This window comes from Thamnophis elegans, chromosome 5 (genome assembly GCF_009769535.1).
Source record: "Thamnophis elegans isolate rThaEle1 chromosome 5, rThaEle1.pri, whole genome shotgun sequence".
Lineage (NCBI taxonomy): Eukaryota > Metazoa > Chordata > Lepidosauria > Squamata > Colubridae > Thamnophis > Thamnophis elegans.
In genome coordinates, this window is record NC_045545.1 from 16,403,848 (window position 1) to 16,420,544 (window position 16,697).

A 16,697-nucleotide genomic window follows, 5' to 3' on the forward strand; every position below is an offset into this window, starting at 1 on the left:
GCCAATGAAAATTCTGCTAACTTGAGGGACTCTATTGTTTCACTATCTTCCCCTTTGCAGATAGTCCTCGACTTACAACCATTCATTTAGTGACCATTCAAAGTGACAACAGCACTGGAAAAGTGATTTCTGACCCTCTTTCACACTTAACGGCCATTGCACAATCCCCATGGTCCCGTGATTAAAAATTTGGATGCTTGGCAACTTCTCCATATTTTTGATGGCTACAGTATCCCAGGGTCATGTGATTACTTTTTGCTCCTTTTGACAAGCAAAATCAATGGGGAAGCCCAGATTCCCTCTACAGCCATATTACTAACTTAACAACTGCAGTGATTCATTTAACAAATGTGGCAAGAAAGGTCATAAAATGAACTAAACTCACCTAACAACTGTCTCACTTAGAAACAGAAATTGGGTTCAGTTGTTGTTGTCATAGGTTGAGGACTACCTGTATAGGATTTTTCTATGGTTGTAATCCTGACACTAGATATATGGGACTTACTGATACTTCAGAGAAACTGCCTATAGGATTGCACTGCCTTGTACAAGGGAAAAAAAACCTCATACATCAACTAACCTTGCAGATGTTATGCAAAGATACCAGTGTCTTTTCCCCATGATGATCTGTTAAGTAAATATTTGCATCATGTATTCGGTCAAAATAACCAGGGCAAAGTTTTCAACACCTAAAATAGTGCCCAAATGGCCATCAGCCAGAAGTAAAAATTGAAAATAAAATCTCTTCAAACATATTTTTATGACATATTTGATGACTTTCAAAAATAGTGTAGCAATGTATGTCTGGTGAACTTAAAAAATATGGACGAATTTGTGGAAAGATAGAAGAAAAACAGGATTCTTTTCTCTCCGGGATTAAAAGTAGGAACAGTTCAGGAGTCCAAAAAAAAAAAGTTTGCTGAAATTGATTAAAAGATGTGCAATCAGCAAAATCCTGGTTGACACAGATCACGTGATGCTTCTCATCTCTCTATAAAATACCTAGGATGGGTGAGAGTTGCCATTCACCTTCACCATGAAGGGAATCGTCATAGCTCTCCTAGTGGCCCTTGTGGGTGAGTATGGCTTTCTTTTTACTATGACTCCATGGTAAAATTTTACATAGTTTAGTCAAAATATATTTTAAAATTAAAAGAAAACTCCATCCTACTATGTTCGTTTTGTAATCTCTTGATCTCTTTTCTTTCCTCAGCTGCCGAGAAGTTCCCAGCCCGTAAGTCTGACATCAATATACCTTGTATTATTTCTATTTTATACCATGCATGTTTTTTGAAACATTTTTTCCATCATTGAAAATGGGGTGATGACGTACTATCTTTTGTAGATAAGTCGCAAATCTCCTAGTGCCTGCTATTAAATCTTGGACAGAGTAGGATATTATCCTGCCCCATTAGCAAAAAGCAATCATCCTTCTGCAAGATATTTCTCTAACATTGTGAGCAACTGGAATAGTATATAAATATAATCAGTAATCAGTAAGTCAGAAGATAAATTATCTGCTTTAATCAATTTGAATGAATAGTTGTAGCCTTATATATCATGTTATAACTGAGTGCAGAACAAATATAGAATTAACACTTGAAAAAATTAACATTTTCATTAACATTGTGATATAAAATAAAAAGGCACATGCTAAATAAAAATAACTTCTATATAGTTATGACTTGCATTTCATTCAATTGTTAGTTCATATGTCAAAACCATTTGCTAGTTTTGCTCCATATTTTTAGACAAGAATTATTTTTAAACTTTATTTTATTTTAGTTTTAAAAAGACCATTTTTTAAGAAACAAGGAAAAAAACACATAATAGTGTGTTTTTAAAACAACTAAACTACTAGTTCTATTTGCAAGTTATTAACCTGTCATCTATGTATTAAATTAATTACAAAATAGTTAATAATAATAATAATAATAATAATAATGACAAATAGAATTTCAAAATTGTTATTAACAAACTGTTGTTGTAATCAACCCATAGAACATTTACCATGGCTTCTTAACTGTGCCACATTTCTTAAGAATTAACACTGATTCATCCCGAATCAAATATCCGTGGTTTTTTTTCTTAATACCATTAATTGTTTTCTGGTTAAATATAATAAATCCAATCTCCAAAGCCAATCTATCTTCCCCCCAAAAAAATCAAGATGAAATTGTTTCCCAGTTAGGTGTGATAAATCCATTCAATCCCTTCAATATAATTAAAGAAGACCAAATTATCACTTAATCACTCAGATAGTTTTCTACTATTTTTATAAGAATGCAGGCTTAAATTTCAGGCCTGAAATTAACTGAGTTAATTCTAAATCTGGGTCCATATTTCTTCCCAATGAATCTACTGCTTTGAAATCACATTCCTTTTGTGGGTTTAATTTATTTACGATGGCCTGACTTTGAATATTTTCCACGGCCTTTATAACTTCATCAAACTTTTTTTTAAAAAGCTTTCAGGTAGGAATTGCATGTTATCAGAGAGTCTTTTCTCTAGTGTCAACCTCATCCCCTTTTCTGTAATTTGACATGTTGTTCCTCTATAAAGTAGATAAGAGAGCTTTTCAAAGCAGAATAAGACAATAAACTAAGGAGCAGGGAAGATATTTTTTGGATATTTTAATCCAAAATTAAAAGAAAGAATGAGAAAAATAAGCTCCAAATTTTTTGCAAATTGATAAAAGTAAAAAGTCCCTGCAGTGAATATCCAATAAAAATGTAAATCGAGTAAAAGCACTTTCACTAGCCAGAAAGGCCATGTGATTTTCCTTATGGAAAAGCAGAAATTAATGAAAACAGCCAGATACATCAAAAGCAAAAAGAAAAGATAAAATCCAACACTGGTTGAATAAATCAGCATTCAACCAGCCAATTAACTTTTAAAAATAAAAAAAACCAAGCAAAACAAAAACTTCAAACAGTAAAATCAAAAAATAGGCTTCCTCTGGAGAATACTCAGCTAAGAGGAAAAGGTGCATGAAAAACCAGTTGCTTCCAGGGTGCTTCCTCGTGGGTGGAGCCATGGCTATCCAAAAATCATGTTGGGTCATTCCTAAGTGCCCCCATACAAATCCAAGGAGCAACGCTGCCAAAAAAAACCCCCAGTTTTGGCAGCAAAATCAGCAGATTGTCAAAAAAGAGAGAAACATTTTCCTTCCAGTCAGCAGCTATCTTGGTGAGGAAGTGTGCTATTTACTTGCAATCCTGCTAATTAAAATATACTCCTGATTATTTTATACTTTAATGCAATTATTTAGTAAATTATACAATTAAAACATACCAGTCTGATTATTATGTATTTAATAAAAGCAATGCATGTTCAGTAAATGGAACTTTTTAGTAGTCTTTGTGGAAACTTTTTAGCTCTTGAGAACACTGCTGGGATTAATGATTTTTTGTTATAAACCAGCATACAATAAGAGTTTTTTGAATATATAACATATAAATCATAACCGTACTGTTAAAACTAACATTATAACATGTTCATTTTCTTTCTACCAGGGAACCAGAAACCTCAGTCAAGTAAGTTGAAAAATTACAACAAACCTAGCCTCTTGTTGAAATGACATTAAACAAAATCAATTGACATTAAATAATTAATTGATACTTATTTAAGGACCATCACATTTTAAGTCAAACATAGTTAGTTTTTGTAATCGTTAACAATTTAAAGGAAACTGATACATCAAAACAGAAGGAAACTAAAAAAAACCTAGGTGTATTCTTAAATGAGAACCCTGAAAACTTAAAATGGCCTTCTTGGTTTTCAAGTACCGTACTTTAGTTAATGAGTTTGGCCAATGATTTAATCTTTACAGTACATAAGAAATGGATTAACATTTTTAAGAGACGATCAGGCTGAGATTGAGGGGTGAAATGCGTCATAAATCTTGAATCCAATGGCCACCTGGTCTTTCGGTTTCTGGTGCCCACGTGCGTGTGAAGATCAGCACGTGCGCACCGGAATCCAGAAGATTATCTTCCTGGGGCTCATATGTGCACCGGGCGGCTGCTCTTTTGGTTTCCAGCGCTCCCTCACACATGAAGACAGCTGGCTGGCACACTGGAACCTGGAAAAGCAATGCATGACAGCTTGCGTGCCCAGAGAGATGGCTCTGTGTGCCACTTCTGCTATGCACGCCATAGGTTCGCCATCACGGGTGTAGAGCATTAGAAAAGATAAAAATGGTTTCAAAGGAAAGCCATGATTTCCAGAGAGACCTTTTCTTACCAAAGAAAAACACCACACAAGCTGTGTTATCTTGAACAGACCAGTATAAAAACTATATTGTAATTCCTACTTGTATATTTTTTTGCAATAAAAGAAGTTCAGAAATTTAATATACTTGCTAAATATTGCATCTCTATCCCACAGAAACCCAGAATCCTGAAACTGGTAAGTGTAATGACGATAACAAGACAACTCATCAGTATACTTGTGTTAGAAGATGATCATATAATAAAACATAATTTTGCAATTCTCATTTGGATGTTTAAATAAGAAAATGTACACTCTATTGTTTTATTCTAAAACTGTACTCAACAATTTATGATTTTTTTTCTTCTAGGAACGGAGAATGTTGACATCAGTAAGTATATTCATATTTGTATTTATATTTAAATCAGTATATTAAAATGATATTTGGGCTGTCACTGCTGAGTAAAGGAAACAGCATTAGCTGAGTTGCATAAGACAAATGAGTTGTAAAAAGAAATTCTTCATTTAAATCTTTTTAAATTATATAAAATTGATCTCTATTTTGAGTTTTTTTAAAAAAATACAGGTAAATTATTATTCAATACACAAAAACAATAGCAATCTGCTCAAATGGAATACATTCTTTTTGTTTCCTTTTGTGATTTGCACAGCAAATCATAGAGAGACTCAAAATTAGCATATATAAATCTGCTTAAATGGAATCCAATCTTTTTGTTTCCTTTTGTGATTTCCCCAGCAAATCATAAAGAGACCCAAAATTAGCATATATAAATAGTAAGCCTTTAATAAAAATCTAACTTCCATTGTCCTTTAAAGTTTCAGGTTAATAATCATGGAATTTACTCAATTAAAACCTTCATCCTAGTATAAATGCCTTCTTTACTGAAGACAACCACATATGTTTGTTTCTGTTTATAGAACCAGACTTTCCTGCCGGACAAACATTCAAATACAGTTACAACACCACAATGGTAACTGGAGTTGAAGATAAAAGTTATGGAAGGAGTCTTCTAAAGATAGAAGCTGATGTAATCATCATAACAGGTCAACCAGAGCATATGCTTCAGGTAAGCTTTCTCCTCAAGGATAAAGTTCCTTTCAGTAACTCTCAAGCCCATTCAATTGAAGGGAAACTATAGTGTACATTCATTCAAGAAATATTCCCATATATGGACCACAGATTGATTAAAGCTTTGTGTCACAAAATGCAAGGAGATTGCCAGCTTTGCTTTAGCTTCTCAAAGGGTAAAGTAGGCTTCATGGAGAGGTGAAGAAAACTCCATAGCAAGCAGATAAAACAGTAACCACAGAGTTACTCTATGCTGTACAGTAGTGTACATTCATTCTCAGACCTAACATTTTCTGTACAATAGGCCAAGAGAAAAATGATCATCTTAAGCTTCAATTCTTTATTTGTCTGCAGTTTAAAAAAAAGTTAAGCAATCCTAAACTATTCATTCATAAGTGCATTATATTCCTGACAAGAATAACTGAGATTTTAAAACTGAGGCATAATTGAATTTTAAATTAGTGTTCCACAAACTAAAATGTAATTAGTGAAGGTGTTTCAAATAGTTGCTGAATTGGGGTGGATCAGACATTACCTTTCTGGGTGTTGGTCCCCTGGGTCTTTAGGCAGTGGAGATTATTACAAAATAACTTTGCAATACTAAAGCTGAAGCTAGGGAGCAAGCAGTTTCCCATTTTCTGGAATTTTTGTATGTCTTGTCTCCTGCTGTTCTTCCCACTGGGATAGAGGTGACATGAAGATGTGACCCCACTTCACTAGCCTTTGGAAAATAGATCTAGGTAACGTTGCAGCTCTTCCACCCAGTGAATGATAATTTTCCTTTCCACACTGCAAAAATAAATGCCATGTGAAATTATGACAGGTGTGGGATGCAGATTGATGGACAATTATTCTCCCTTATTGGTCATCTGGGGGAAGTACTGGTCAGCACATCAGTATCCTCCCATGACATTGTGAGAACAGTAGGGATGATGTCAATTGTAGATTGAGTAAGCGTCTCCAGGTTTACATCACTATGCCAATTAATCATTAATGGGAACAGACTTTTTATTGTTGAATGTTGCTATGATTGGCTAGTGCAGAAATAATCTTTTTTTTTATTTAAGCGGGGCAAATAGCAGCTCAGTAAAATAATATTAGTGCATTTGTTTACTTGCTTCCTATTTGAATTTGAAACACATTCTGTAATGGGGAATAAGCATGATCCCTTCCAAATTAACAATTTTCAATCTCTTCTACTGGTGTCCAAAAGATTTAACAATTGCTTCCTTTCTTGCCCTCCATTTTGTTCTTAGTTGAAGAATATGAGAGTACGAGATGCTGTTGGATTCCGTCCGAGAGATACCTTGTCAGAACCACGAAGGGAATATAAAGAGCTCCTTGAATGCCAGAAGTTTACAACCCATTTCATCTATGCTGGAAAAATTAACTCTATCCGTATACCAGCGCAAGCAAGTCTACTTTGCAAGAATTTTTTCAGAGGCTTGCTGAGCATGTTCGCTGTCACACCACGGAACCTTAAAGAGTATGAACTATTTGAGGTTAGGCTTCTTTTAATTTTTTTCTCATCTTTTCAAGCTTTATTTTACTGCAGTAGAATACAGTCAATGAGCCATTAACATATGAAGAATCAAGGGTCTCCTATCTCCTTGAGCAATGTGATTTCAAAGCATATTGGATTGCTCTTTGTAAAAAAAATTTTTCCTGAATAAGGAAATAGCGACTTCTAGATAGCTAGATTTGAACCAATCTGTTTAGGTATCAATTGCTATTCTCCCTCAAATATGTAGATATTCATTCCCAGGGGATTCTTTGGATGTTCTTGAACAAAATCTATAACATCTATTTCAGTGGTGAAATTCAAAAAAATTACTACCGGTTCTGTGGGCGTGACTTAGTGCACGTGGCAGGGGAAGGATACTGCAAAGCCCCATTCCCTCCCCACTCTGGGGCCAGCCAGAGGTGATATTTGCCGGTTCTCCAAACTATTCAAAATTTCACTACCGGTTCTCCAGAACCTGTCAGAACCTGCCGAATTTCACCCCTGGTCTATTTCCTGCTGGATTTGGAAAAAATATCAGTAAATGAACAAAATGTAAAGGAGCAGATAAAGGCGAGGGGGGAAAATTGTTCTAAAGTTGTAGACATTTTAAATGCACCTGATTTTATTTAAACCTGCTGCAAATCTCTCCCTTTGACTCTCATTGGGAATTTGAGGTCCTGTGTTCTTGTACAAACTGAGTTTTTCAATATTGGCAGGATGGACTTGAAGGAGAGTGCAACACCAGATATGTTCTCTACGAGGATAAAAGGAACAACGTCTTCTTGTATAACAGAATCAGGGACCTGAACCAATGCAAACAAAAAATTATGCTGAATGTTGGAATGCCCTATCTCCAGCTCTTCCAGCAACCCAACTGCTACCAAGTAAGAGTGCTGTACATCTATTTTCTCACATGTTGGTGTGGGTCTCTGAGCTTTAATAGAGGGCTTTTCTTTTGCAAACTACAAATACGAGATCTTGAACTGGGACACGACGGAAGGAGAGTCCCCCATTTCTTAGGTTATAGTTCTGATCTAGACTAGGACTTTCATATGTACATATTAAAAATGGGGGAGGGAAGAACACCAGCCACAGGTTTAAAATAGTATACTATTTTGCTGTAAAATTGCATTTCTCCTTGTGAAATATGTCTCTTTTTGTTACTTAGAGAGAAAAATTTGTCCAAGGGGCAACTGCCTCAGTCGTCAAAATCAAGCGGGACGATAGGAGTGACATGGTCACTGAAGTCATTTCTGAACAAGTATTGGACTTCCCTCTAGCTGGAGATGATTCTACCGGATATATGAAAGCTCAGTAAGTAGCAATATCAAAACAACATTTCGCACTGTTTAGTTTGCTTTGCTTCTTAGTCCACCATCTCTATGCATTGAAAGGCATAGATGTATGCCTATATAGAACTAATGTAACATTCTAAGTTTGATTTGGTTTGGTTTTATTGGACTTATATGCCGCCCTTCTCCCCAAGGACTCAGGGCGGTGTACACCATAAAAACACATATGACAAAAGTTAAAAAAGATTAAATAGGAAATGCAATAACCTTCAATTGACAATTTAAATCAAATTTAGGATTAAATTAAAATTAAAAATTAATAATTTAATTTATTCTATTCAGGCCAGGACGGCTTGCTGAAAAAGCCAACTTTTTAGGGCACACCGGAAGGACCGGAAGTTGGGGATTATGTTACATTAGAATGTAACTTCAATAGATCTGTACTTCTCTGTTCTGTACCAAACTCCAGTAATCTACCAGCAGATCCAGGGCTGCATGAAAACCGAAACCAATACAGCAAATATAGCTTTTACAGCACCACTTTTCATTTTCAGACCAAAAGAAGAACTGCATTTTTATGCCCTTAAAGTTGTGGAAGGATAACATTGACTCTCAAGGATTTTGCCCTTTATTATATTTGTTTAATTGGCAATGGGAAAAATATATTAAGCGTGATAATAGCAATAGCACTTACTGTAGACTTATATACTGCTTCACAGTGCTTAACAACACTCTCTAAGCGGTTTAACAGAGTCAGTCTATTGCTCCCAACAATCTGGGTCCTCATTTTATCTTGGAAGGGTGGAAGGCTGAGTCAACCTAGAGCCTGGTGAAACTCGAACTGCCAAACTGCAATTGGCAGTCAGCAGAAGTAGCCTGCAGTACTACATTCTAACCACTTCGCCACCACGGCTCATAATAATACAATATATTATACTTATCATAACCTGGCAATGGATCTGATTTGCAGAAAAACCTCACAAGCCATAATTTCCTATGGAATTGAATACACTAGTCTTACATTAAAGGATGAACGACACAATGTGGGGAATTCAGATTAAAAACTTTTAGAAAATTAGCAAATAGGCATAGCTCAAATATGTTTTTTTTTAATCCAATGTGAAGACAGGTCCAAGCCTTTGAAGTGCAGTGCATCCTGTTGGCTTTGGTTGAATCATCTCTTATCTCTAGTTACCATCTTCTGACTTTCTGGAGTCAATCCTACAGTATTTCAAATGGATGAGTCCTCATTTATGATGATTTAGTCATATGTGTGTGTGTGTGTGTTTGTTTGTTTTCTTCCAGGCAAGTGCTCATCTTGACTGAAGTGAGACCTGAACAACAGCAGCAGCAGCAGCAGCAACAACAACAACAACAAGGAGAACTTGTAACAATCAACATTCGTTATGAACATAGCGCAAATCTGTTTTTGCCTGTGATGGAGAACCCCATCATAGATCCTGTACGACAGGTAAAAAAAATGAAATAGTGAACAATTTAACCCTTTCAAAACCAAACAGAAAACACCATGATCTTGGCGATTGGAATGAATGCATGCTGTTCTTGATTTTTCCTTGGACAGGTTGAGCAACTCTTAGAAGAATCAGTGCACTGGCAGATGCAGGATAAAATGTTTTCCACCAAGGTTACAGTATTGACCCGACTCATACAACGCTTGTCATTAAATGATGTGAACACTCTCTACAGCAAGTTTTCAAGAATCCCTGCTACTAGGTATGTTAGCTAACTTGTATATTGCATACTAGCTTTACCTTAATTTCCTGAAACCCCAAATGTTGTTCTCCCAGAGGAATTATTAAGATTTATGGAAAAATGAGCCAGAAAACATTTCTTCATTAGTGGACGATTCATGATATTTTAAAGAATGTGTCCCTTTATTCATTGCAGAAAATTCCTATTGGTTTCATGTGCCCATGCGGGTAATTTGATCACATTGAAGTTCATCAAGGACAAAGCAGTCAGTGGAGAACTTCCATATCATGACCTGATTTGGCTTATTCCCACAACCTTCCATTCTGCCAACGTGGATATTACGAGAATGGAAGAAATTGCTAAAGTGACAGCAGTGAGTATATGTTATGGTGTTGTTGAATGGCACTATAACATGTTTTTAAAATCTACATAGGATGCATTGTGACCCTAGATTGAGAATGTTCTCCTAAATTCTAAGAACAATTTTGTTTTCTTCCCAACAGGAATTACTTTCCAAAATCACTGACAAAACATCTATCCTTGGAAAAGCCGTTTACCTGGCATATGGGATTATGGTGAACAAGCAATGTTCCAATTCTAGAACCTGTCATCCTAAATTGCTTGAGGTATATGGCTAATTTTATCTATAGATCTAGATAGATATCAAGATCTAAATCTTGATTATGTATAGATAATATTGCAACAAAAGAACATGATTTTTCTTTGCAGAAAGCAATACAGACTATTTGGATACAGCAATGAAAATATATGCATAAAAGTGCACAGACCCACATCCTGTTTATTTATTTATTTATTCTTTATAGCCTCTCCACAACCTCCTAACTGAGGCAGTTCGGGAAAAAGAAGAAAACAAAATTGCATTAGCTCTGAAAGCTATTGGCAATGCCGGTCAGATTGTCAGCCTGAAACAAGTGAAACTCCTGTGTGAGAGTGATAAACATTCTGAGTACATCCAGGTGATTGCAGTTCAGACCCTGGCACAAGTCGGCAAGCAGGATCCTACAAAGGTAAGTGACAGAAAACATGTCTCTTTTTAAAGTAGGTAAAAATCATATATCGCTTATGGTCTAGCTTTCAGGTAACTGCAAAACTTTGTAACCAAGCTGAATGTTTGAGCTTCTAAGTAATCCCTGAAATCACATTGCTGAACAATATTTACAGCAATTGGTGGAGGCTTAAATGGGATTCCTACCTAGAAAAAAAAAAGAGAGAGCGAGAGAAAGTAGCTAGTTATTGCATGCCAAAGAAAATGCTCCACTCAAAGGCCTAACCACAATGCAATTTGAGAGCCCATATTTGTGGTTCTTTGGCCATCCTATAAGTCACAGAAAGCAAATCCTGAGAAAAACCATTACCAACATTCCCCCTGATTGTTTCCATGTGTATTCGCTGAACTCCACATTCATTTGTTTCTTCTGTCTAGGTTCAAGGTTTACTCCTTCAGATCTTTATGGATGTTTCACGCTGTGAGCCCGTCCGAGTAATGGCTTGCATTGTCCTCCTAGACAGTGCCCCTTCTCTATCTATAGTGACAGCCATGGCCAATGCAATGCTGTATGAGGAGAATGTCCATATTGCCAGCTTTGTGTACTCTCACATGAAGACTATAACAAAGATCAGGGACCCAGCATACTACATCCTGTAAGTAAAGAGACATTCAGATTATGTGTTATATTAGGTACAGAAATGTTATAGTTCCAAGTATTACTTGGAACCAAATCAAGGTTCCAAGTAATACATTACCAGCAATGAGAACTCCCATCATACACAGATTAGGAAGTTTGTTAAGCCTGCAGAAGGCTGCAAGATTGTTAAATTGTAATCCTATACACAACTTCTCAGAGGATACAGGATGTGAGCTGAATTCCATAGAGTCTAGCGCTGCCTGTTCTTGAGTCAGTCTGTAGACGTTGCCCCAGTTAATAGTTAAAAGAACCTAATATTAACAATGTCCTCTTTTTCCCCATTTAGGGCTTCTCATTGCTCTTTGGCCCTCAGAATTCTGAGCCCCCGACTTGATGAACTGAACTCCCCTTTCAATAGGGCTATGCATGTTGTCTTTTTCAACTGTGAGTAGCTATTACTTAATTGTTTCTCCATTTCTCTTTATGGGATGCGTCACAATATTTGGAGTAAGTTTATTTGCTCCATTATGATCCAAGCGAAAAATCACCTTATTGTGTTTACTTGGTTTCCTACCAAGTAGTTCTGATTTTCGAATTCTGTACTGTGTCCTATATGCCTTACACTTTATAAACTCAAAAGGAGAAGAGGAGTTATTCATGTATAAATTGTTCTATTAATGTGGAATCAGAACCAAATAATTGCAATGATTTAATTGTAATGGCTAGTAAAACTGAGGACGATTTCCTAGTTTACAATGCCCGAAGATGTTTTTAAAGATTCATCCCTTTTTTGCTTTCTGGTTTTTCCAGACACTAACTTTGCAAGGTCCAGGGTTCCATACTTCAGGCATCTCCTTTAACTGAACCTTGCCTTATTTCATACAAAACATTAAGTGTGAAATTACAGGTTGTGCAAATGTGATACAAAGTGAACAATTGATTCTATTGCTCGGAGACACTTAAAAATGGCTCTGAACTCTGCAGGCTCTCTTTAGGTAGAACTAGGACTGCAAAACTGGATTATAAAGATTATAAAGGACTGTGGGACAGCAGTAGGGTGATATAAAAAAAAATCTTCACTCTTTGCTACCATATCATAGTATCATCTGAATCTCTGTAGTCCAGATCTGAGAGTAGTATCTAAACTTTATTTTGCAATGCAGTTCGCAAAACGAGCCTAATCATATGCTTTGTTTATCAACCAAGCAAATTACTATAGATCTAAATAAATAGGTAGACAAAAAGCTTGCATCAACATAATTTCTCAGAATCCTAGGGCATAAGGCAGGTATGTTAGCTTAGGCTCCTCAATGGCAATAGTATTCTTAGTTTTGTAGTTAAATGAGGACTAAGCCAAACAAGTGAACCAAACAAGTAAAATTTCAAATCTTTCCATTTCAAAAAGCTAATAATCTCATTATGTGTGTTGTATTATTCTTTTTGTATGACAGCTTTCCTAAACAATGGATTTACTATGAAATTCTTCATGTCTGGTGACAATAGACACCCTTCAAAGGTTGTCTTGAAAACAGACTTCACATTTCCCCATAGCAAGGCTGAACTGCTAGAGGTATATATTGTATTTTTAAAAGTTCATTATTAAAAAGCATTTGAGATGTTAGTATGCCCTTACCATGTCACTTCACACATAATACTTTTCTTTCTTTCTTTCTTTCTTTCTTTCTTTCTTTCTTTCTTTCTTTCTTTCTTTCTTTCTTTTCTTTTCTTTTCTTTCAGGTTGAACTGCAAGTACAAGGTCTAGATAGATTGTTTGACGAATCAGATGGCCAGTCTGAGCAATCCGCTACCAAGCAGAAGATCAAAAATATCCAAGACCAGGTATATTTCTGTATTTATTCCTTTGAATATAAATGTTAAAGGGGACATTAGATAAGATTATTCCAGGAGATTTAGTAGGAGGGCTGCCCTGCGAAAATCTTGCATCTGGTAGCAAAATTCTTCCCAGGTTAATATTGTAATTTAAGATAAAGTAAATCATCTGATCACTTTATTTGTGTGGTAGAATCTAAATACAGGTTGTTCTCGAATTACAACCACAGTGGAGATCCTGTTGTTAAAGAAAACAGTTGTTAAGTGAGTCATGTCCAATTTTATGACCTTTTCGCCTGGGTTGTTAAATAAGTCACTGTAGTTGTTGAATGAACCAAGTGGTCATTAAGTAAGTCCAGTTTTCCCTGCTGACTTACTTGTCAAAAGCCAGCTGGGAAGGCCATAAACTATGATCACATTACTCTGGGATGTCACAAATACAGGCTTCTTGCTAAGTGCTCAAATCTTGATCACGTGGCTGTGAGGATTTTACTATGGTTACAAGTATGAAAACTGATTGTAATTCCTTTTTTTAAGCGACGTTGTATCTTTGAATGGCAACTCAATGCATAGTTGTAAGTCGAGCACTACCTGTAAATTAAACAGGTCTTGTGGCATTGTAGAATCATAGTATGTCAGAACTGGAAATATCTTTCTATAAAGTATAATGTTTGAAGGGGAGATGCAAATAACTCAGAGCATTACATTGTCTTTTTATTTACATGAACTTTATTTATTTGAACTGACCCAATACTAAACTACTCTCATTGGTTTGACTTTAGCTTCCAGCATACCAAGAAATACCTGCCAAAGAACCTGTCTTTGGTGTTTCAGTCAGATTGTTTGGAGTCCACATTATGTATTTCCACTCTTCAGAAATGAATCAACATTGGAAGGTAAAAATGTCTAATACATTTTCACCATAAAATCCATATTGTTATCTCAGTCAGCTTAAAGCCCCTTGTCTCTTTACCTTATTTTAGGCAGAAGAGTTTAGACCAGCTATGATCAAAGTGTGGATGAAATTTGCTGAAATATGTTTCAAATTGGCCCACGTTCACTGGACCCATTACCTCATGTTAGATGTGGGGCAGGTTCTTCCTACATCCCCTGGTTTACCATTCCAAATAAATCTTAATGCTGTCTTGGGAGCATATGTAGACTGGAAAGGTAAGGATGGAAATCACCATAATTCAAAATAGCATGGATAAATCATATATGGTGGGGAAAATGGCCTAGAATAAAAACAATTAAAAATATTAGCAATGCAGGTTACCCAACCAGTCTGAAGCAAGCCAGATTTCTGTATGATTCTGATAAACACATGTCATTCATAACCTGATAATATCTTATTTAAAATGTAGTTACTATTTTTTATAAAGGCAACAATTCAGATTTCTTTCTCTGTGACACATCATTTATTAGCTTGAAAATTTTCAAAGTAGGATATTATCATCAGTCTTCCTTTATTCTTGCTTTCTTGTTCACAAAACAATCTTCTTATGGCTATAACTTTGTTGCTTATCACTAATGCTGTATGTACATTGAAAGCTTACACACCAGAAACAAATTCCTTGTGTGTCTAATCACACTTGGCCAATGAATAATTCTGTTCTGTTCTGTTCTGTTCTATTCTATTCTATTCCATTCTATATCACATTCTATTCTAGAAGTACAGGCTTCTAGAATATCATCTTTCACCTGTAACCTTTCCATCTTTTCCCACTTCTTCTTTTAGCTCATTGCCCTGCCCCATCATCAATTATATTAACAATGGAAACATAGGAATATTTGTATGAAAAAAAATATTAGTACTAAGAAGCCCTGATCTTTAAGTTGGTCTACCTTTGAACCATTTTAAAATAATGTTTATTTCTTGTAGCAAAATCAGAAATATTTCAAGACGATATCACAGCAATCAAAATACAATCACAACTTGATACCAAAGTTCGGTAAGCAAAATAACATTACTTTCTATCTTCCTTTCCCATAAAGTAAGCAGAATTCTGCAACAGAATGGTTCCACCACAAAACCGCGGTGGAATAAAGCGCACTCGACGAAAGCACGTATGTGACGTCATCACAGCGCGACGAAAACATCGCGCTGTGAGCGGTAAATTTAAAATTAAAGCGAAAACCTTACCCTAACCCCCCCCCAAACCTAACCCTAAACCTAACCCTTAACCTAACCCTAAACCTAACCCTAAACCTAACCCTTAACCTAACGCTAAACCTAATGCTAACCCTGAACCTAACCCTAAACCTAACCTTAACGCTTAACGTAACCCTAAACCTAACCCTAATCCTTAACCTAACCCTAACCCTAACCCTAAACCTAACCCTTACCTTTACATGAATTGGCTTGCTTTAATTTTATTTTAATTTTAAATTAATTTATTTTTAATTTTTTTCGTCGCGCTGCTGCTGATGTCACGTACGCGCTTTCGTCGGGCGCGCTTTATTCCACCGCGGTTTTGACGGGTCACGAACAGAATGACCTCTCTCACCCCAAACTCTTCTGTCCTGACATATAGACATACAAAATCAATGTATAGAAGTCAAGACTGGTCCAGCTGCTTTGGCATCTGGAATTGTAAATCTCAAAAGCCTTAAATAAGGAAACCTTCACCACTCTTTTGTGTTGCTCAAATCCATTTAGTCTGAGGTGGTGTCCTCAATCTTCTTGACATTAGAGTTCCCTCTGTAATTGTAATCTGAAACCATATCCTAAATTTTCTCTTCTACTATTAGTGTCGATGGTCAAGGAAGTCTGAGCTGGCAAATTAAGGCAGACACTTTTGGTAATGGAATAGAAATATCCGCTGAGATCCATTCAGATACTGCACTCAAAATGAACTTTTCGTTGGACGTGCCAGAAAACAGATTTAAAGTAGAAATTGATAATCTTCAGGAGAAGCGTGATGTACTGATTGCAAGGTAGAAGAAGCTCTTTTATAATTTATTTAATATCTTTTTGTCATGCTATCTGCTGCATTTATGTACGGCTTTCATCTTCTGTATACTGTAAACATTATACATCAGAGCCGAGGTGGCGCAGTGGTTAGGGTGCAGTACTGCAGGCCACTTCAGCTGACTGTTATCTGCAGTTCAGCGGTTCTAATCTCACCGGCTCAAGGTTGACTCAGCCTTCCATCCTTCCGAGGTGGATGAAATGAGGACCCAGACTGTGGGGGCAATATGCTGACTCTGTAAACCGCTTAGAGACGGCTGAAAGCCCTATGAAGCGGTATATAAGTCTAACTGCTATTGCTATTGCTATTGCTATTAACTCAGTCATAGCTTACCAATTGGTGTAAGCCAAGAATTATAGCTGGGTACCTGTAGTGTGTTCTTTTGCTGAGTTTCCCAAACATTTTACTTTGTAACAATGTTCTTTCTGGAAGGTTTGA

The 16,697-nt window shown here is 36.2% G+C and overlaps 1 protein-coding gene across 1 annotated transcript in view; it reads left to right on the plus strand.

Annotated features, from left to right (window-relative positions):
* The first annotated feature begins 1,036 nt into the window (after positions 1 to 1,036).
* The window catches only part of LOC116508915 (vitellogenin-2-like), a 28,250-nt gene continuing 12,589 nt past the window's right edge, over positions 1,037 to 16,697 (plus strand). Inside the window, exons 1-22 of the mRNA XM_032217725.1 lie at positions 1,037 to 1,076; positions 1,214 to 1,234; positions 3,516 to 3,536; positions 4,390 to 4,410; positions 4,583 to 4,603; positions 5,152 to 5,300; positions 6,559 to 6,804; positions 7,523 to 7,690; positions 7,975 to 8,120; positions 9,404 to 9,569; positions 9,681 to 9,832; positions 10,007 to 10,184; positions 10,315 to 10,437; positions 10,636 to 10,839; positions 11,256 to 11,473; positions 11,804 to 11,901; positions 12,909 to 13,027; positions 13,195 to 13,296; positions 14,070 to 14,183; positions 14,271 to 14,457; positions 15,170 to 15,239; positions 16,039 to 16,224. Coding sequence (XP_032073616.1) covers positions 1,037 to 1,076; positions 1,214 to 1,234; positions 3,516 to 3,536; positions 4,390 to 4,410; positions 4,583 to 4,603; positions 5,152 to 5,300; positions 6,559 to 6,804; positions 7,523 to 7,690; positions 7,975 to 8,120; positions 9,404 to 9,569; positions 9,681 to 9,832; positions 10,007 to 10,184; positions 10,315 to 10,437; positions 10,636 to 10,839; positions 11,256 to 11,473; positions 11,804 to 11,901; positions 12,909 to 13,027; positions 13,195 to 13,296; positions 14,070 to 14,183; positions 14,271 to 14,457; positions 15,170 to 15,239; positions 16,039 to 16,224 — 2,750 coding nt within the window. The remainder of the gene's footprint in view (positions 1,077 to 1,213; positions 1,235 to 3,515; positions 3,537 to 4,389; positions 4,411 to 4,582; positions 4,604 to 5,151; positions 5,301 to 6,558; positions 6,805 to 7,522; positions 7,691 to 7,974; positions 8,121 to 9,403; positions 9,570 to 9,680; positions 9,833 to 10,006; positions 10,185 to 10,314; positions 10,438 to 10,635; positions 10,840 to 11,255; positions 11,474 to 11,803; positions 11,902 to 12,908; positions 13,028 to 13,194; positions 13,297 to 14,069; positions 14,184 to 14,270; positions 14,458 to 15,169; positions 15,240 to 16,038; positions 16,225 to 16,697) is intronic.